Source organism: Heptranchias perlo, chromosome 6 (genome assembly GCF_035084215.1).
Source record: "Heptranchias perlo isolate sHepPer1 chromosome 6, sHepPer1.hap1, whole genome shotgun sequence".
Taxonomy (NCBI): Eukaryota; Metazoa; Chordata; class Chondrichthyes; order Hexanchiformes; family Hexanchidae; genus Heptranchias; species Heptranchias perlo.
In genome coordinates, this window is record NC_090330.1 from 43,525,388 (window position 1) to 43,547,191 (window position 21,804).

The window sequence follows — 21,804 nt, forward strand, 5'->3', positions numbered from 1 at the left end:
GAATTTAATAAATATGGTAATTTGTGGGATGGCGTCAGATAAAATGACCTTCAAAGTTACTGGATTGTTGTAAAAACCTAACTGATTCACTAATGTCCTTCAGGGAAGGGACCTGTCACCCCTACCTGGTATGGCCTCCATGTGATGCCAGTATCACACTAAGTGGCTGGCTTTTAATGCCCAGATCTCAAGAACAAATGTTTAAAAGTTAATTTACATACACCTACATCAGGATAAGGAACAACAGATCTGGATTTATTGGGAATGATGGCATACAAGATTAAAACATAATCCCAACTACCAGTAATATTTAAGCTAATTTATTGGTATGGAATAAATGTAAGTCTATTCTAAGTCACATATTTGTAAAACCAGTTTGATTTGATTAAAAACAGTTCTGCCTGTTTACCCCCAAATTGCAATCTTCACCTTTTATTAACAGATGTAAATGTATAATTTTTGATCATTGAGGCCATAGATTTAAATAATTTGGACTAACTTCTAAATGTGTGTGTTAATTTACTGCTGGCAGGATGTTAAATTGCTGTTTGTTGGAATTTGTAGTTGAGACATTGCTCCATTTGTATTTGATTGTGGTTAGGATTCATAGCTTTATCAATTCTTTTACAAACATTTACGGTTGCTTTTCTTTGTTACTAGACAGATCCTTTCATTAATGTGATAACAAAAAAAAAAACAAGTTCCTTTTGGTCCAGTTCATCTCCTTCCTTCAACTCGTTGGGCACAACTCAAAGTTGATCCAAGCTGGTTGCTTTGAATTATAGAAGAAAAGCAAGTCCGCATGAATGGAAATTGGCACTTGCACAACTATTACGTTCAAAAAACACAAAATAAGTGCCACTGCGTACGTGCTTTACATTTGAACAAGTAGTAGAACAGCCAACTGTAGATAGATAGGAAGAAAGAAAGAAAGATAATACTTTTCACAATCTCAGGACATCCCAAAGTGCTTCACACCAATTAAGTATATGTTTATGTAATGGAGACTGAAGGGAATGATGCATATTTTATTTATGCTATTGAACCTACACAAGTCAGAAAGTGCTGTCTTGATCTGTACAGCTCTTAGGTAAACCATATATTAAATAGATGTTGATCTTGAATTAAAATATCCTCAGAATTGAAAATGATTGAAATTCTGTCTCACTGCAAGATCGAACTATTCCTGAAGGTGACAGAAATTCTACATTTGGACATAAACCAGTTAAACTGACCATGGTAATCTCTTCCATTCACTCCACTTAATACTAGGAAGCCTCATCATTATAAGGATGCCTCTTGGTCCATACATCCCTAAAGAACTGATCTGAAAAGTTATGTTGCTAAGGTTTAAACATACAAAATTGCTTCCCCTGATGGCTTTCTCCAGTTTTTCCAGTCAGTAGCTGAGCCATGAAGACCAGGGAGATTATCTTTATCAATGATCTGCTAGCAGACTGGAAGAATGTCTCCCTTTAAATTTCTCACCACCAACTGCTCCGTGCCCTCACCAGCAGTCATCTCAGAGAAGCCTCCAGCTTGGTGACTTCATGCCCCCTCCCCCGCTGCTGAGAACCAACCCCAGCTATGGGGTGACCGGAAGCGGAACTGGCAGATGAAGAGACAGCTGGGAGTCGGGGGAGGGAAGAAAAAAAGTGCGATGGAGTGGGGAGAGGTGTGAGGCTGGGTTGAAAGAGGATGAACAGGGACTAGGGGGAGATAGTACTGAGAGTCATGAGATTGGGGTTCAGGCGAGGGAAGAGAGGGAGATTGGGTAGTGGGGTGGGCGTGGGACCAAGCATTTCTCGCAAAGCCGGAGTAGCAGCATGGTGAGTGGGAATGGCAGTGAGAGAGGAGCAGCCAGTAAACGTGCGACTGAAACCTGGGGACTTTACTGTGGGTAAATAGTAAAAGATTGTTTCCACTGGAAGAACCAAGGGGAAAGGTTTTTGAACTGAGGGCTACTAGCCATAGGATCTTTCAGCTCAAGTAGCTATTAAGGAAGAAACTAGATCATTTAAAAAAGAATGGGATAAGCATTTGTAAAGGAGGAATGTAAAAGGATCTGGAGGGAATGGGGTTAGAGGGAGCCATATGGCCTACCCTTGTGCTGTAATTTCTATCAACCTATGAAAACTCTCCTTTAATGAATCCAAGCCCAGAGAGTGGTTTAGAAATGTCGATGCTAAGCTGAGTTTAGAACGATGTGCCCTGTGAGAATTGCCCCAAACACCAAGCCCACTGCCCTTTGTGCGATCTCTGTTTGGTTTAGGTCATTCGGTACTGGCCATTCTTGACGTGTGAAGTCTAAGTACAGATTGGCCCTTTTGAGGCTCCCAGTTCAGAGTTGTTACCTTCAATAGAACCTGAGTCCAAAACAGAGTCCAAGGAGATAGGGAGAGAGATTTGGCTTATCAAAAGTGGCATCAACTGTGGACCTTGTGCAGAGCAGAGATATTCTGGCTGTAGTTACTAAAAAGGAAATATTTAAATTATACACTGAGGAAAATATATTCCTTCATGTCAAATTCCAAGACCTCTATCTTTTGAAATCACCCACTGTTACAACGGACAGCATATGATATAATCTCCAACCTCTTATATAAGCTTAGTTGGTTCCAAAAGTAGTGATTTTGCTATCACGGAGCCTAATATATTCCTGAAACTCCTTTGCCAACACAGACTTAAAGGCTTCATCATGCACTGAGCCTCTATCAAGTGGTTTTACTGTTCTTAGAAACATGTTCAAAATCAGCCCCACAGGAACAGGATCAAAAATGGCTCGGATGTTTTACCTGTTTTCTAAATCAAAGTTACTATGGTAGTACTTTCAGATTTGTCTCAAACTCCAGTAGTTTATTGTTTATATTAGTAAAGGAACATGTAACTTAATTTCTAAATCCATGCTCAAATGATAGTTTATTTACAGATTTTTTTTTAAGCAGAGAAATAGCATGAGTCAAAAACTGTGGTCGAGAGGGTATAAACAAAAGAGGAATTATGGTTTGAATTAGATTTGTTTGTTACAGTACTTACTGGCCAATTTCTGTTTTTGCAGATCAAAGCTTTGCTGGCACTTTGAGTGTTTGTGGTGTCTGGTACAGGTTCAACAGTGAAACCTGACAGGGATCAGTTCAACTTGCAGTCATCTGTGTCAAATGGTGTCATCCTCATTGCTCTATTGGTTTTATCATTCACTGTCACTAACAAGAAGTGTAAATAGCTATGGAAAAGCACAATGTGATTTCAACACACATTTAAGGTTAAGTGCTAACAAGCTGAGCTGGCAGGTAGTGAGGCCTTTCTCTCCGGGCCCATCTTTTTCTTTCCGTAAATTTCTTTACAGAATTCCAGTTCCGCACACTCACTTCTTTGCACGTGACTTCAATCACATCTTCTAACCATTCTTCTACCAACTGACAAAATATGGTGAACATTAGTTTTACCACTGCTAGAGTGAGGACAGATTGCTACCCAGTATTCCTATAGTGTTGTCAATGTTAAGATTAGAACTTTACTCTTGATTTTAAATATAAGAATGACTGAGAAACATAAAATAAATGCCAGACTTGAATTTGATACTGTATTATCTGTTCAAATATTCTTTTCATGCTAGTTCTTTATTCAATATACACAAGTTATTTGAAACTATTATGGACACAATCCATGAGGAAAACTAACAGTGAGGCCTTTTAGGATCCATTGTGAGGCAGCTTTCAGCAGTATTTTCTTAAATACATAGGAGAAAAATAGTTCAATTGATAAAATTTCATTTTTTGAGTGCACGAGGGAAGCCCAGAGACATAATTAACAGAAAATATTCTGCAAAAGTTGGTTAGAATAATTACAAAGCCCCACATTGAGTGATAGTTAGCCTACTATATTTTCTTTTTAAATAAAAGATGCTTTGAAAGTGATATTTGTTCTGTTGAAAAAATATTTTTTCTTGAATATGTATTTTTGTTTTTTCTGGCAAATGCCTATTTATGTACCACAAGCTGCCAGACTATTTGGTAACGTGTACAGTATTAAATCTCTTCCTGATCGGTCCACGCACAATACACTGTACAGAACACAAATGGGTGCAGGGGCTATATTGTGCATTGCTACAGACTTTACCTAAATTCACATGTAAATCTGGCATCTGTCTGAATGATTCTTAGAGAAAGAAATTCTGATTCAGCAGTATATTATAGAAGGGTTTTACCTGATGCTGCACAGCAGATTTTTTGGGGATGATTTTAATGAACAGCCAGGGATCGAGGCGCAAAGGAAGCCATCCGGCCCTCTGCAGCATGGGGCCTGGGAGATTTTAACTCCAGAGCCTCACCTACATAATTGCCATCAGTCTCTCGCCGGAACCTGGAAGGAAGCACTACCTGGCTGGTGGGCGGGAGCAGAATTTCGAGGCAGAAGTAGGCCCCCTCTGGGGCACTAAGGTAAGTGGTTGGGAGGCAGGGTCAGACGGTCAAAGGGGGAGGGAAGCCAAGGACAGTGAAGACAAAATGTTTCCTTTTGGGGCCTGGTCCTCCTGCTCCTCCAAGGAATCAAAAATACAATAACCTTTCTGGGCCCCTTCTGGCCCTGGCTCATCTTCCCGACAGGTTTGGCCTAGTGGGAAAGCCACGAGGACCTCCCCCCACCCACCCCCCCCCAAACGTTTTGAGTAAACAGTCAAACTTATGCAGCAAATTAAAGGGACAAGACAGCTTGAAAGCTTTTGATCAGTGCACATCACACACAGCAGACAACAATGAAAGCCCACACTCCACCCTCACTATAGCACAATCCCTGAGTGCCAAGTGTTATATGTATGATAATGATGTGTACACCATTGTAAATGTCCTGCACAGCATAAAAGATACTATAAAAATATTGGGCTGTGGTCCAGGAGCCTGATAACAATGTTATTTATAACTCAGCCTTATAATGAGGTATGTATTACATTTATCACAGTCAAGGCTAGAGTTTGACATACAGTTTACTACCTCATTAAGGGACAACAAAATCTAAATCATAAGTCGAACAGAACATTTAACAAAATGGAAAACCTTCATGCCTCTATGAAGTTTTGATCATTTTTAATACTTTTTCTCCATGTAGCTGACTTCCTCCAGTTTATTGAAGTGGCACAGGAAAGAAGGGGAGACCCCACCCATAGAGGAATTGAGACATTATGCTTGTAACCCCCTCCACACACATGCACATGCACACACAATCCTCAGGAGAGTTCATACTCTTTCTTTCTACCTCAACACTCATCCAGACAACATTTCTTGGGTTTATTTTTAATATTTGATCTTTCCTATAGGAGCCAATTAAAGAAAAATTCAGTTTGCTCTCATCTCTCAAGATACATAAAATGATTTATGATTAAGTGCTCATAAACAATACTATTCTTCATTTTCAGGTGAACTGTGTTCACCCTTCTTGGGTCATTATGTAATGGAGGATTGGAAGGTCCTGCTGCATACACTTCTTACTCTGAAAATGCCATAAAAAAATAAGTTTTACTGTGCAACTAAATAAATCAATAAAATAGACTGTTATAACTAGAGACAAAAGGCCACTGAGACCATTAGGATGATTATTTCTACAGACCATGAACAATCCACTTTGCCATGGATTTTACCCAAACCGATTAAATCTCCTGAGGGATCGTTCTGCATAAATAATCCCTGAACATTAAAAGGTAACTAAGAAAAAACTGTAGAATTCCTATCCATCTCCACATCTCCATTATTTGTCCACCCTTTCAGTGCAGCAGCAGAGGAACCAGTGCGGGTGAAATTCAACTTTGGCGTGGGCACAAAACGATTGGTAGCAAATTGCCGTCAATGGAAAGGAAGTTTGGGTGGGGTGTAGAACGGGTGGGCGAATCGCGGGGCGTGGGACGGGTGGGCGAATCGCGGGACGTGGGACGGGTGGGCGAATCGCGGGGCGTGGGACGGGTGGGCGAATCGCGGGGCGTGGGACGGGTGGGCGAATCGCGGGGCGTGGGACGGGTGGGCGAATCGCGGGGCGTGGGACGGGTGGGCGAATCGCGGGGCGTGGGACGGGTGGGCGAATCGCGGGGCGTGGGACGGGTGGGCGAATCGCCGGGCGTGGGACGGGTGGGCGAATCGCGGGGCGTGGGACGGGTGGGCGAATCGCGGGGCGTGGGACGGGTGGGCGAATCGCGGGGCGTGGGACGGGTGGGCGAATCGCGGGGCGTGGGACGGGTGGGCGAATCGCCGGGCGTGGGACGGGTGGGCGAATCGCGGGCTGTATATCGGGTTGGCGAATCGCTACCACCCGTTTTGTGCCCCTGCTGACGTTGAATGTGGAAGATTTAAACATCTCAGTCTGTAACTATACCTATCTCTATAGACTTCTATTCTGTTCCCAACTCAGAAAACATTTAATTTAGCACAGGAATTCTTGCAACAGGCACTTCCTGTCCTCAGTTATACCATCAGACTCCAATTTGCACTTCCTCAACAACTTAGGTGGGCCGCAGATTATTTTCATTACCAAGACTGTTGTCCAGTTCGTCACAATTAAAATGAGTTACAACAATAATTAATCATTCAGCATATCCATAATTATCATTCATTTCATTCCCTTTGCATTAGCCAGCATAATAGTCTTTTTTAAAATCTGTAAACTCTTATTGTTCTTGCTAATGACAATGATAATAAATTTATAAACCAACATAATTAAATCGGTTTGTCCAGCCAGTAAAGTTCATGCAGTATTCAAAAGGAAAAATTACATACAGCGATTTTCTTCTCTGGTTCTATCCACTAATTAGATTGATAAAGATTAATTATGTAAGTTTAAATTTGTGATTTTGGAAATATTTAGTCAGTGACAAGTTCCATAGGCCTTGTAATAAAATATTTCAAGCACAAAAAGATTTTACATTCATCTGCTGCATTGAGCTTCAGAACCATTTTACTCCACAAATTGCTTGTCTGTCCAAATCGACTACTGGGTAACATTTCTGTTTGACTTGTTTTGTTATTTTGTGACCCAGCAACACATTCATTTCTTTCAGCAAAACCAACAGAAGAGATGGCAGAGGACGTTATTAATAGAGTTACCAATACTATTTGGTGCCTATTAATCTGAATAAAAACACTGGATCAATTATAACACATCCAGAGTTTTCGTTTACAAAATGAAGCAATGCGTTAGAAATATGAAATTGAGTCACTAGTTCTCCCCATGTTAAGAAAAAAGTCAATTGTTTCAAAAGGTTTCTATATGCTGCTCATGCTAAAATGATTCAAAAGCAAATGTGAAAAGTTCCCCTTGGACGTCTTGGGAACTTTTTAAACTTGGCTTTGCACCAGGCTGCATTGATACTGCAGTGGGTGCGAAGGGCAAATGGAATGGGAGCTCATACTTATGCACAAACCTATATTATGCTGCATAGTTTGTGTTAATGTAAAGCTGGAATTGCTGAGTATCACAGCTTGTTTATTATTACAGAATGAGATTAACATTATAAAAAAGCTTGAAACAGAAAATGAGGTAAACACTCAGCAGGTCAGGCAGTCTGTGGAGAGAGGAAGGTTGGGTTAACACTTCAGGTCGACGACCTTTCGTCAGAACCCTGCAGTATTTTGCTTTATATTTTAAAAAGCTTACCCAATTAAAAAAATAAGAATGTACTGATTAGTTATTAATCCACAGATTACAGATGATCCTGTAAAATGGAATATTAAACAAACATTTTTTTTAAAGTGTTCTGTCCAGATTGAATCGACTGTGACCCATCACCATATAATTTTCAGGTTTTAGTGCAATCCTTATCAATCTCAAAGGCTTTAAGGGTTAAAGGTTAACACCCACCTAAAAAGCAAGGTATAGGAACAAATTACTTATGAAAAAGATACAAATGACTATTCAGTGCTTGTGCAAAATATCAAAATAGTTTTTACCCAGATTTTTAATTTTATATCTTTTAAAATATGTATTAGAAGGAAAATATAATGTATTATTCAATATTTTAATATAATTGCAACCTTAGTAAAAAAAAGTATTTCGGGTACAACATATTCTGGTTTGATATGTGGAAAAATATATTAATTAGGCTGTAATCATGTAATCTGCCATTTGTACATGAAAATGACTCAAAACTCAGTGGAATCTCATTTAACACACCAAGACTCTGTTTGTGTGCCAGACAGGGGTGCTTTGAAAATGTGAACTCAGCCGTTAGCAGAGGTATCCGTCTCACTTTTCAGCATTTACCAACACATGAAACCCACCTGGGGATCCTGGGAAAGCCGTTTCAGCACCCACTCTGTGCTCCGTTTTTTGATTCTCTTGCTGAATTGTTTACTTGGCAACCTCAAGATGTGGAACCCTTTTAGATTTCCAACCTGCATCATCACAAAAATAAAAAGAGATTATGGAATATATTGAACTACAATATTGATTATCATGATCGTTATTACAACACAGTTGATACTGACATGCTCAACCCTTGCCAAACATTTAAGCCACTCCACTGTGGATGCCTCAGACCATGCTGTCAACTGTATTATAAGTGAAACTCTTGCCTTATCCAAGTCCACTGGGAGTTTACAAAACATCATGTGGTGACGGTTTAAACACAGTGTAGGAGGGGAGGAAACCTCCATTACAAAGTATCAAGGGACCGTAGGTGAGGTATTGAGTTAATTCTTTTTCAACACATAAGGGTAGAAATTGATATGCATTGCACCCGTTTTTTGGGCGCAAAGTGTACCAATGTAGCGGGGGGGGGGGTGGCGGCCTGTGCCCAATCTGCGCAGACGTTGGTCCCACTGCCAAATTTGTGGGGCCCATTTTTTTTGGGCTTCCCGAGTGGATGCCTAAAACAGGTGTGAGGCTCCAGAATATGTAAATTAGGGGCTTAACACTTGTTGATGGATCCCTTTCACATACTGGTCACCTCATGAGCATGGCTGGCATTGGGACGGCCCTGCTCATAATTCTTCAATCTCTGTTTTTCAAAAACACCTTCCTATGGAGCCACGAAGTGCAGAAGTCCTCCCCCGACTCCATGAGTCACGATCGCCCCCCCACCCTCTCGTCACTTAACCGAGCACTGGTGCCAGCGAGGAAGGCGGCCTGAAATTGGTTTCTTCTGGTCCCGCTTCCACAGGCAGATCGCGCCGAGTATGCAGATGAGTCCCGAGGAACAATTTCTATCGACCCTCAGGCCTCTTGCTTTGGGCATATGCTGCCTCCACAGCACCGAGTCTGGGCCCGAAAATGGGCCTAGACTAATTTCTACCCCATCATCTTTTAATAGTGCGGTCAGATCATATATGTATTGATTATTGTGATGTTGTAACAGCGGCTGTGATGATCTATTTTAATATTGTTACAACCATGAGCAACATTAACATTTCATTACCTAAAAAAGACTTAAGTATGCCAGATTTAATTAAGAAAATTATCTATTTGTACCATGTGAGCTGTCATTGTAGGGCATACAAGGCAGTGTAGGATACCAGTATCTGAGTGTAGTGTCACATTGCAATGCTTTTATTTTTAAAAGACAAGATTCCCTATTCATTACAACATAAATCATTATTTCACTACAATGATTTAATTTTAAGAAATTCAATGAAGTTGTGCCCTCCAATACACAGTTTAGCACTTTATTACCAAAAAGATTTTTTTTAATAAAGTACTATAATGCTGATGTCATTACAATACTAAACAGTATAAGCTTCTTAAATGAGCCCTTGAGATCATCGATTTGGCATTTAAAGGCCACTCTTATTTACAAACCAACATATTATTTAAGTGTACAGTTATGTTATCTTCTAATAATGAAGTGTAGTTAATTTGGACAGTAAATATGGTTCCTAGAGTAATTGCAACTGCATCATTAACTTTTTAAAAGGCTCCTATAACCCTTCTGTCATTAATGACTTGCTTAACAGTTTAAGTCTACTTTTAATTATCGCAGCCTGTCTTTTAAATATCAAATTTCTGTCTCTAAATTGTACGGAGCTCTTTTTACGGTCTCAATTGTCACTGTAAATGTCATCACTTTATACCTTCACTGAAGCAGTGACAGGCCCACTCTTATCCCTGGCTTTATCTCCTTTTCCATCCTTTATTGTACTACAAAGATCCCTTTTTCATAGTTTACAGCTGTATCCGCTTTCCACACGTGGCAAATGATTGCCTCCATAGAGGTATTTTCTGTTTCAATCTTGCATTTTCCCAAGGGAGAACAAAAGGGACAAGCTTTCTGGAGTTGGTTTCACTGAGAAAATTGTTCAGAATTGCCTCATTCCTCAGCAGATTAACGAATGCATACAATCCCAGCCTAAGTGCTATTGTACAGCACAATTTGGCCATTATACTTTGTCCTTTCCATTTAGAAATCCTCCTTACCAATTAAAGTAATACAGCCTACCAATACCTGCTCCCAATTAAATCTGAGCTGTATTACCTGCCTTGATGCAGCTGGTCACAGATTCCTACCACTTACTTGTGTTCATTAGCCCTATTCATCATCAAGGGCTGATGGCAGGAATTCAAGCTTCTGGCTTTATTTCAGGACTCACCAAAATTATTAGCTTTCAGTTTATGGCCCCAATAAGCACTGGATAAATAGAAAGAATTGATTCAAGCTGAGGCATCTGACACTATTTTTAACTTTTCTCATCTCATCTACATTAACACATCAGGATATTGCAGCCATCAGTATTTTAATCAAAATAAAAAGTGCCCATATTTCTGTCAGCCTCCCGACCCCTTCCTCACAAGGGAAGGCCAAACAGAGATTAAGAGTATAGATGGCGGTTGATCAGATCATAGTTAAATGGTTTATACACTCAGACTCCAGCACTTTGTGCTATAGTTTTACATTTTCCCATAGATTCTTTGGAACAAAATAAAAGAAAATTAATCATAATCTTGTAACTATTGGATTTTTCTGTAAAGAGTGCCCTAATAGTGAGGCTCCCTACTTATGATCTCTCCTACCTGGTAGAAGAAATTTTAGTTTTAATCTTCTTCCCACAGCTCCACAGAGATACGATATGTTGCTCTGAGATTAGCAAAGGGCCCCTCATCTGCATCAGTGGTAGGTCTGTCAGTGAGTACTCTACAGGGTTAACGAGAACCGTCATCCTTTTCAGTGCTGAATACCCGATCAGGAGGTGTCAGCGCTTTAAAAATTCAGTACCAGCTGTGTACTGCTTTGTACTTTGCCGGTACTGAGTTTTAAAATCGCTGATTCCTCTTGATCAACCTCCAGGACTGAAAAGAATGCTAATTACAATGAGCTATGTGGAGATACACACTGATAGACCCACACCAGTGGAAAAAAAAACAACAGGCCAGATGTTACTAAATCCAAGGAAAGCATAATTTGATTTTTTAACACTGCGCAAGGTATTTTCCCCTTAATTTCCCGGTGCCAATCCTTGTCATTTATAAAACCAAATTTACCTTGCACTAAGTATATTGCTCCATCCTACACTAATGTTTCTTTACAATGGTCTTAAACAAATAGGTTTTAGGAATATGCAGTATGATGTATTTTAATAATTATGCTTAATCCTTCCCCCCTTTCTGCAGCTACATGATCTTTGAAAATGTTTGTTACCTCTAAAATGGCAAGCCAGTTTAGCAATACATTAATTTACTCACATGGGCACTGCGATACAAGAAAAATACATGTGTTTTTTACAGCAGTACAATTTAATTTTCATATTTCTCTTCTTTGGGGAGCATGCAGTTCTTTTTTGAAAGGTATTCCAGTTCTCAACCTAGTTCCAAACTAAGTCATGTGTTTTGAGTTAGTATTTTATATGACTGGAAGGCAGTAAGATGGTGATATTCCCTGTCCTCCTTTTCTGTAGATGCCGTGTGAATGTTCCAGGTCGTGACTTGGCAAGCTACAATGAAGGAAGGAGCAAACAGCAAACAGCAGAAGGTGCATCTTGAATCTGAGAAGCTACAAGACTGGTGACATGTTCACTCCCATCTGGCAAAATGCTTGCTCAGTTCTGCCTATTCAGGGTCTCCATTTCTATGGATCGTCATAGCTCTACCAAATCAGAATGTAGCTAAACTGCTCTCTCCTCTTGGACATCTATAAGCTGGGAGAAAAAAGGAAAATACCATTGCTTTGCAAGGTTGCTGAGGTCACCTTCTTCTTCTTGAAGTCTTCTGCTCATTCCTCTGTGGAGTTTGAAAGGAGACGAGGTCAGAAACTATGCCCTACCAGCTGAACCAATTTGGAGACTTTCTCCCGAGGCTCCTTTGACCTGCTCGACCTGACCAAGGTGACCCTATGTACCTTGGTATTGAGCCTATGGCTGAGAAGGTCCAGCTTATTAGACTTCAAGCTGGTTATAAATCCTTAATCAAGCTCTGTGGAAATAAAAGACAATCCTTTGCTAACAAAATTATTGTACACTACCAGCAACCCCATTCGAACTCTTCCTAAAACTTACTAGTGTTTGTTATTCATGACAATACTAAGAAGATTTACTATGTAAATCATTTTTTATTCCAAATTTAAAAACAAACTACTAACTTATCGGCATATATCTGACATTTGCTATGTTACAAGATAATTTAGAAACTCCAAAAGTTCAATAGGGTAAGAGCCATATTTGTGTTAAATATTTTACAAATATTTGGCTGTCCTTCCTAAAATGCGACCTACTACCAAATAGACATCAAGCCTTTCAAAGATAAAAATAAACTCTGCCAATTGTTCATTAGACTGAACTTCCTTACCATACGGTAGGATTAACAGTTGAATTGATCTCCTCTCACCTGCAATGAATTACCATATGATATCAGACCCACCTGGAATTGGCTCCATTTCATATTTAATGTTGTCCAATTTTTCTACCAGTGTAAATGTTTTTAATTATTCTCAACCCCTCTCCCACTCTTACCCCCCCACACTTTTTTTGAATTGATCTTATTTGATAGTGTCCTTCGAAATCTTTCGCCTCTCATGGGGTTTGGAGGGTTGTGGACAGTCCAAAGCAGCTTCCTTGATGCAAAGGACCTCTAAAACAAGCTCCACCTCAGTATTCTTCAAATACTGCCTGTCACATGCTGGTCTTTCAGTCTTTTATTTTGCTGAAACTCATTTTAACCCTGTGAGTGATTCACATACAATGCATTCACTGCTTTATTTTTCCAAAATTCAAATGGTTCAATTACAATGGCCCAAATCTTGCTGGAAAAATGGCGGCGAGTTCACGACTCACGCCATTATTATTGTGCAAATCGGCCTTCAAGTTCAGGTGAAGAAGAGATATGCCATGAGTTGCGAATTGCCATAACTTGCTTGTTGATTTATGCCGCTCTGCCGTTTGCCTCGCACAAACAGCAGCTCGCCCTCAACCTCCTAATTATTTTTAAGAACTTGCTGCATTTGCACATTAAACTTGCCGCAGAAAGTTAGAGCTGGTACTTAATAACGTAAGTACCCTTTTAATGACGTGATAATTGTTAATGCAATGGCAATCACCCTCTCTGGACCAGAAGGCAACATAGAAACATAGAAAATAGGAGCAGGAATAGGCCATTCAGCCCTTCAAGCCTGCTCCGCCATTCAATATGATCACGGCTAATCCTCAATCTCATTACCATATTCCCGCTCTCTCCCCATACCCCTTGATGCCTTTTGTGTCTAGAAATCTATCTATCTCCTTCTTAAATATATTCAGTGACTTGGCCGCCACAGCTTTCTGTGGTAGAGAATTCCACAGGTTCGCCACCCTCTGAGTGAAGAAATTTCTCCTCATCTCAGTCTTAAATGTCCTACCCCGTATCCTGAGACTGTGACCCCCTCGTTCTGGACCCCCAGCCAGGGGAAACATCCTACCTGCATCCAGTCTGTCTAGCCCTGTCAGAATTTTACATGTTTCAATGAGATCCCCTCTCATTCTTCTAAACTCGAGTGAATACAGGCCAAGTCGACCCAATCTCTCCTCATACGACAGTCTTGCCATCCCAGGAATCAGTCTGGTGAACCTTTGCTGCACTCCCTCTAAGGCAAGTATATCCTTTCTTAGGTAAGGAGACCAAAACTGCACACAATACTCCAGGTGTGGTCTCACCAAGACCCTGTATAACTGCAGTAAGATATCCTTGCTCCTGTACTCAAAATCCTCTTGCAATGAAGGCCAACATACCATTTACCTTCCTAACTGCTTGCTGCACCTGCATGTTTGCTTTCAGTGACTGCTGTACAAGGACACCCAGGTCCCTTTGTACATCAACATTTCCCAATCTATCACCATTTAAATAACACTCTACCTTTCTGTTTTTCCTTCCGAAGTGGATAACTTCACATTTTTCCACATTATACTGCATCTGCCATGTATTTGCCCACTCACTCAACTTGTCTAATTCGCCTTGAAGTCTCTTTGCATCGTCCTCACAACTCACAACCCCACCTAGTTTTGTGTCGTTAGCAAACTTGGAAATATTACATTTGGTTCCCTTACCCAAATCATTGAAAGGGAACTATTTAAACTGCTGACTCTCATTCCTGCATGCAGTAAATTCTTAGAGATTTTAAAAAAATTAAACTTTACATTTTTTCTTACTTTGCCTCTGTCACTTTTTTCTCTCTCTCTTAATCCAATCTTTCTTTCCCTCTCTTAATTTCCCCTTCTGTACCTGATTTGACTCTAATTCACCCATTCTAATTCACCCTCTTTCTCCGTTGTTCCTGGTTCTTTCTCAATCCTTAAATCTTATTAGCTGGTCCTGCTGTGCACCAAGGCTGCAGATGCTCCGTTGCCCTTGCCACATTATCAGCTCGCACTTCCAGCAACTTACAGGGCAAAAAAAATTTAGAGCGGAAGGGTGAAGGAAAAAGTCTAAATAACGGTACATGCTGCGAGATGCCCCGCTCTAGCAAAATATGGCCCAAAGATCAGGATAGAAAAAATATAAGTTTGCACCTTAATAATACTACAGTCATGTTGCACCAAGATTAGTTTTATGCTCTGTTTACATTCCAGCCAAGCATTACTTTGTGTCTAGTGACTAACTAGAAACCCCAATCCTCCTGCCCAAGAGAGAGCTTTGCTTATGCGTGGTTGAAGGTAAACTTTAAGTTTTAAAGAGTACTGAGGAAATCACAGAGACCGTCTGAGCAATTTTGAAACCCAATTTAACATTGGCCTGGAATTGTATTCCATACTGTGTCAAATCCAAGGTCTTCTCATGTCGCTGGTCTCGATTTTAACTCCGGGTTAGTTTTGGTCAGGAGAGTTTTTGTTTCAGTTTAAAACTCACCCACTTCAGCTAAAAGTGGGGATATTTTAATCCTGGGCCTCATTATTTCACTGATGGGTTTTCCACTGAATTGGCGGACCTGGCCTGAAACCCACCTACCTCCAGGGAGCAAGTTCCGGCAGGTCAGCTAGAGGCCTATTTAAAGCAGGAATGTACCTCTTAAAGAAGTTGCTGGCCACGATCATCTCCCCACACGAGTACAGCAGCCTCCGGAGATTTGAGCACAAAATCTAGGCTGACACTCCTGTGCAGTTCTGAGGGAGTGCTGCACTGTTTAACGTCTTTCAGATGAGACTTTAAACCGAGGTTCCATCTATCCTCTCAGGTGGACATAAAAGATCACATGGCACTATTTCAAAGAAGCGCAGGGAAGTTCTCCCCAGTGTCCTGGCCAATATTTATCCCTCAATCAACATCACTAGAACAGATTATCTGGTCATTATCACTTTGCTGCTTGTGGGGCTGTGCTGGGTTCAAATTGGCTGCCACATTTCCTACATTACAACAGTGACTACACTTCAAAAAGTACTTAATTGGCTGTGAAGCACTCTGGGATGTCCCGAGATCATGATATGTGATATATAAAATGCAAGTCATTCTTTCTCTCCACCAGCTCTGCTGAAGCCATTGGTGGAGCAACTTGTCAGGGTAGTAGAGTGAGCAAACCTTCTGTTAAGGAAAGCATCATGGATTAAGCACTTGGGTGTCATGAGATTTAAATTCAGTCTTCTGCTTATAAATAAATTCATCACTTTTTCACATTTGGGAGTTTAGTGATGAGAAGGTCAATGATAGCACTGAGAGATCAACTGTTTTCTGACTTTTCTGGCTGACAGGCGTTGTCTGCTCCTCCTTTTTCCAATTCTTCCTTGTTGAATGATGCCTCTTGCTGTCACTGTGCCTCCTTCAACACCAAACCTCGTTGAATAGGCATGTTGTGCAGAATGCAAAACATCACTATGATACGACCCATTTTGTCTGAGGCATATTGCAGGGATCCCCCAGAGTAAAGGTACCTTGGCTTCAACGATGTTCCTGGTGGTCCCATGGCTATTATTGTACTTGTGCTGCTCAGGTGTGGTGGGGCTGTGGAGGGATGTAATCAGCCAGGTGTGGAGGGTGTATCCCTTATGCCCTAGCAACATCCTCTGACATTCCTGGAGGGACGGAATAGTGGGGAAATGGATGAGTGTCTCAGGATGAAAGCGAAACTGGTGCAAACTTGCATTCGACAGCGATCACTGATGGAACGGTAGCCCTTCCTGTTGAGAAAAACTCCTGGCTTGTCCTCGGGTACTGTGATAGCTAGGTGCGTGCATTCAAAGAGGCCCTGTACACGAGGGAAGCCGGATACTGTTGCAAATCTCAGAGCTCTATCATTCTGGCTGTTGCCGTCCATTGAGAAAGTAATGTACTGATTGGCTCTGGTTAAGAGGGCATTGGTACCTGCTTAAGGCAGCTGTGCACTGCAGACTGGAAAGTGCAGGTGATGTCTCCTGTAGCAGTCTGGAGGAGGCCTGAGGTGAAAAAGTTCAGGATGGTGGTGACTTTGCAGTCATTGGCAAAGCATGGCTCTCTGTACCATCACTTTCCTGCCTGAGCTTTCTTTCCTATCATCATTTTTGCCTGTCACTTTTTAGTTGTTTCCCTCTTCAGCCTTGGCATAGACTGCTAATGAGTTGCCTTTTGAGCCTTTCCGAAAGCTTTCAGAATTATTTCCACTCTACTCTGCCACTTCATTTTAATTGTTCACTTCCTTTTAAATTTTAATTACGTATAATTTTCCGCTCCCAGCAAAGTGTGCTGCTTGCACCGGTTCAAATCTTGGAAAACAGGCTCTATACTTCCATTTGAGTCTATCTAAAACCCATCATAACTATCTGGGTCCAAACTAAAGTTATATTGGAAAAATCTGTGACATTCAGAAAGTACAGAAATCAAGCTTGATTGAGTGAACTTTCAATTTCTGCTGGGATGTAAAACAGACAGTAGTGGATTGGCCGCCCTTTATACACTCTGCCCAATCTATTACTGTCCATTCCATTCACTCCAATCGGGTGGGGTGTATAATGGGCGGCCGATCCGCTACCATCCACTTTACACCCCCGCAGTTGACATTTCCATTCATTGTGTTTTCCTTCCTTTTTTGTATCGATAGAAACTTGAAATAATACTGTGCCACAAATCTGGGTGCATATGGTACTTGTGTGTGATGGTAGAGTGCCCCTTATCAGAGGACAACAGAGTGTCTTGGTAACACAATACTCTGCAACTGTATCACATTGTGGTAGGATGTGGGTTTGTGCTTGCAATCCCCCACATGTTGAGTTCCCAATCTAAGCTGTGCCAACACGAAGAGACATTGAATGGAGGCCAGGTGCTTCTCCACAGGGATGAGAGAGAATTGGAGGGAGAACAACTCTCTCGTAACAGCAATTTGCTCCTATGTACCATTTTGTTTTTGAAAATGACATAACATGAGACAAACAGCAAGATCGTTATGAGCACAATTTCACTACAGCTATGTGACCTCAAATCATTTAGATCTTATTTCTGGAGTACTTAGAGTTTCTGACAACACTGTAGAAAATTTTGTTTCATTTTGATAAAAAGCAATTGTATTTTATTCATGGGTTGACTATTTTGCCTATTGTGGTCAAATGCTAGAAACTTGACACTGGAAACTCAGACAAGATAGTTAACTGAAAATAGACTTGAAGGATGACACTTCACAATTATAGAACGGAGAATTATGGCAAAATTCTATCTGCTCAACTGCAGTTCAATGTGTAAAGTCATGGATAATTCTGTGTGCGTTAATCTGACATTCCCTTGCCATCCCCTGTGCACAAATCAGTTTGTTATGCAAAAAGTGAGATATCTTGTTTGTAACAAAGATTTAAAACATACATTTATGCTTTTATCAATTTTTGTGATATGAAAAAATATCTCCACACTTTCCAGACATTACACATAAAAGAGAACGGAATGTACTGGTCTTGAATTGGCTAACAGAAACATGTTTCAGCATGGCCACCATTTAGGTCAATATTGGGAAAACCGAGTAAAAAAATAAATAGAGGGTTACTTGCTATCATTTATTATTTTGTTCTTGACAGATTAAATCTAAAAGGAGTGCGATCACAGATGAGATCCATTTAAAGTGGGCCTGATCTTCAAGGATAATCAGCATACAAACTGAACATGTCAGAGAGATAAAAATATCAATAATGGGTACAGGTTACAGACATTCACCTATAATGGCAAGTTCCTGGTGTCAGTTGTGCTGTCTGAGGGAAGTGTTGAGCAGAAGCTGAACACTTCTCCAAAAAGAGAGGAAGGCAAAATCATAAAGAGTAAACATGACCCAATCGCTCACATTCCCATGTGGCTACTCAAACAGCAGCATTGATAGAGGCTTGGGAACAGGGTACGCCCTTCGAACTGATCAGTTAGTGATTGTTACAAGTTTGTAAAGGAATCTAAAGAGAGGGAGAAAAAAAATAACATGTGGAAAGGTATCATAAAATAAAACTTAATAATAAAAATGTGAGAGGGGGAACAGGTCAGGCAGTCTAAAAATATTCTTAACAAACAACAATGGTCTTACTCGAATGAGTTTGTGACATCTTATGAATGCGATTACAAACTGTATCAAGCTACAGAACATACTTTATAATGAGTATGAACAGCAGAAATGTTTTCATGAACAATATTAAAAAGAAATGAGATCAGACATCAGCAGAATGAAGAGTATGCAACATTATACAATTCCTACAGAAAATAACTAACACCAAATAAGAGGATGAATGCAATCTAATTTCTAAGAGTCCTGGCACTTGATATAGCAACTTTTCGAGCTGAGTCTTCAGACTCCTTTTTTTTCTTTTACACTAGTTTCATGTAAGAGCACAGCTCAAAGAAATTCCTATCACAGTGACCATCTAAAGTATCAAATTACATAGTGTCCCACACAACAGAATAGAAATTGAGTAACAGTCTACCACATTCATGTACAAGACAGAAGTCAGGAGTTATTGATGCCCTTTTCAACAACCCTTTTCAATATCTGTTTTTTGGTTCTTAAGATATTTTTATGCTCTGTAACTATCTCTCATTTACTAAAAACTAAACATAACCATAAAGTTTATCAAAATATGAATATAGTGCACCTTTTAAACAGTATCACAGTGGTGATATACAAAATCAAATCTTTTTTTTGCCAAAATCTGTTTCCTTAAATCTTGCTTCCCCCTGCTGGTTGATCAATGTGGAATTGTTCCAAAAATTCTCCCAAAGTAGCATAAGCACACAAAAGGCAATTGTAGCCAAAGCATTGCCATTACCAAGGAGTCTTTTGAGGAATTCCATTAAAATAAATCTGAAATGGTCAATGGTGCAGTCACACTTTAGGTCATCAGTTTACGTTCTGTCACTCCATTCGTGACCTGTTCTGCAAGCTATGTATACTGTGAAGGACATGCAAAATGAAAAGTCATCCCAAGACAAATCACATTCTCATTGGGGGATCTAATGACCATCTTAAGATTTTTTCAGAAAATTAAATTGTTTCCTCTCTTTTACAAACATTATTTAGCACAATTTGTCTACTCACAGCACAGTGCATTCACTCTCTTGTTGCACAAATGTAAAACTGCAAGCATTTTTATCTTTGCAGTCTCTCAGTAGAGTAGAGAGAGCAAGTTTATAGAATTACAGTAATTGAAATTGAGTCCAGGCTGTATCCTTAAGGGGGGGAAAAAGCCTATTATATCACAATGATGTGTTCACATTTGTGTTTTGTCCTTAGGTTTAATTCAAATGGATTAGTTAAACTGTAGGACTGTACATAATAGATTAGAACTGTCCTCTACCAGCAAGTTAGTCACACTGTCAATAATGTTTTTGTTTGGTTAACATGTCCTATGTCTTTTAGCCAAGTCATTACTTGAGGTTGAAGAAAGCAGAGGAGTCAGTTCCTTCGTGGAATGGGCTGTGATCATTTCTCAAAAACAAATGCTTTAAATTCTTGCTAAATTGCTTACAAATTAAGAAACAACTTTCAGAACAAATCATACGTGTTATCAGAGGGTTATAGTGAGCAGTCACTCTAATATTTAAATATCTGATTTAGAGCATAACATGGCATCCAATATTATTTTAATCTGAAATAATTAACAAAGTAAACAAAAAGCAGAAGTTGGAAATCTGAAACAAAAACAGGAAATGCTGGAAACAGTAGGTGAGTCAGTCGGCATCTCTGGAGAGAACAGATAAGTTGAACACATTGCGGGTGTATAACCCCGAATCTGAACTGTTTCCTAAACCTGGCCTCAAGTTCATGAAAAGTTAGGTACTATATTTGCCTCTGCAACTATTCAACAACAAAGAGACAGAATTCTGGAGAAACTCCAGTGCAGAAATGACTACCTGGAAAGAGGGGCCATAAACTTAATAAAAAAACTAGCTGTATCCTCACTGGCTCAGTGAGTGAAAGCAGCATTTATCTGAGCAGTATCGACCAGAAAGTCTCAGGCTCGATTCCTGGTCTGTGCTGAATGAACATAGGAACATAGGAACAGGAATAGGCCATTCAGCCCCTCGTGCCTGCTCCGCCATTTGATAAGATCATGGCTGATCTGTGATCTAGCTCCATATACCTGCCTTTGGCCCATATCCCTTAATACCTTTGGTTGCCATAAAGCTATCTATCTCAGATTTAAATTTAGCAATTGAGCGAGTATCAATTGCTGTTTGCGGAAGAGAGTTCCAAACTTCTACCACCCTTTGTGTGTAGAAATGTTTTCTAATCTCACTCCTGAAAGGTCTGGCTCTAATTGAATGAGGTGATCTTCAGCGTTAGGAAGAAATAGGGCATAACTAGCCTTAGAGTGCCTGGACTAAGGAAGGGAAAATCAACCAGAATTCCCACTCCTGATTGCTATTCATTGACTTTTGCTGAAAAGTGCAAGTAAGTGAGGACATGAAAAGGCTTGGCTAGAATGACCCTATAGTCCAATAGTCTGCCAACTCTCACACATGAAGAATGTACACTTAGATGAGGTATTGGAGGCTTAACTGCAGCTGAGAAATGGTGTGAGATGATTTTCACCCTACCCATCTGGCGGAAACCGGGTGATTGGGTGGTTAAAATCGCTTAGGTTACTTAACCACCCTGGAGCCACCAGGAGCCGATCAATCGCAATTTTAACCTGCTCAACTGAGCAGGCAGCTAGGACACCCATCTGAAGCTGGAGAGGTCTCTTTTTACATAGACATGTTTGATCCTGATGATGTCATAGGGACCCAACTGCAATTTTAACTCGCCGGCCTGAGCGGGAAGCCGAAGTGAATTTCCCACCAGGCCAATCCAGCAGGTAAGTGGATCGGGGCCAAGAGAGGCCCAAACAGGTCAATTTTTAAACTTTTTAAAATTTTGCTTGTGGAGCCAGGAGGAGCAGGAGACTGATCCTCCACTGCCCCATTTGCCCCATGCAGTATTATTTGCTTTAATAGGTGCAGGAA

The 21,804-nt window shown here is 40.4% G+C and overlaps 1 protein-coding gene across 1 annotated transcript in view; it reads right to left on the reverse strand.

The window, feature by feature from the left end:
• Nucleotides 1-21,804, reverse strand: part of LOC137322945 (PC3-like endoprotease variant B) — a 544,890-nt gene that overhangs the window by 403,832 nt on the left and 119,254 nt on the right. Inside the window, exon 3 of the mRNA XM_067986203.1 lies at nucleotides 8,259-8,372. Coding sequence (XP_067842304.1) covers nucleotides 8,259-8,372 — 114 coding nt within the window. The remainder of the gene's footprint in view (nucleotides 1-8,258; nucleotides 8,373-21,804) is intronic.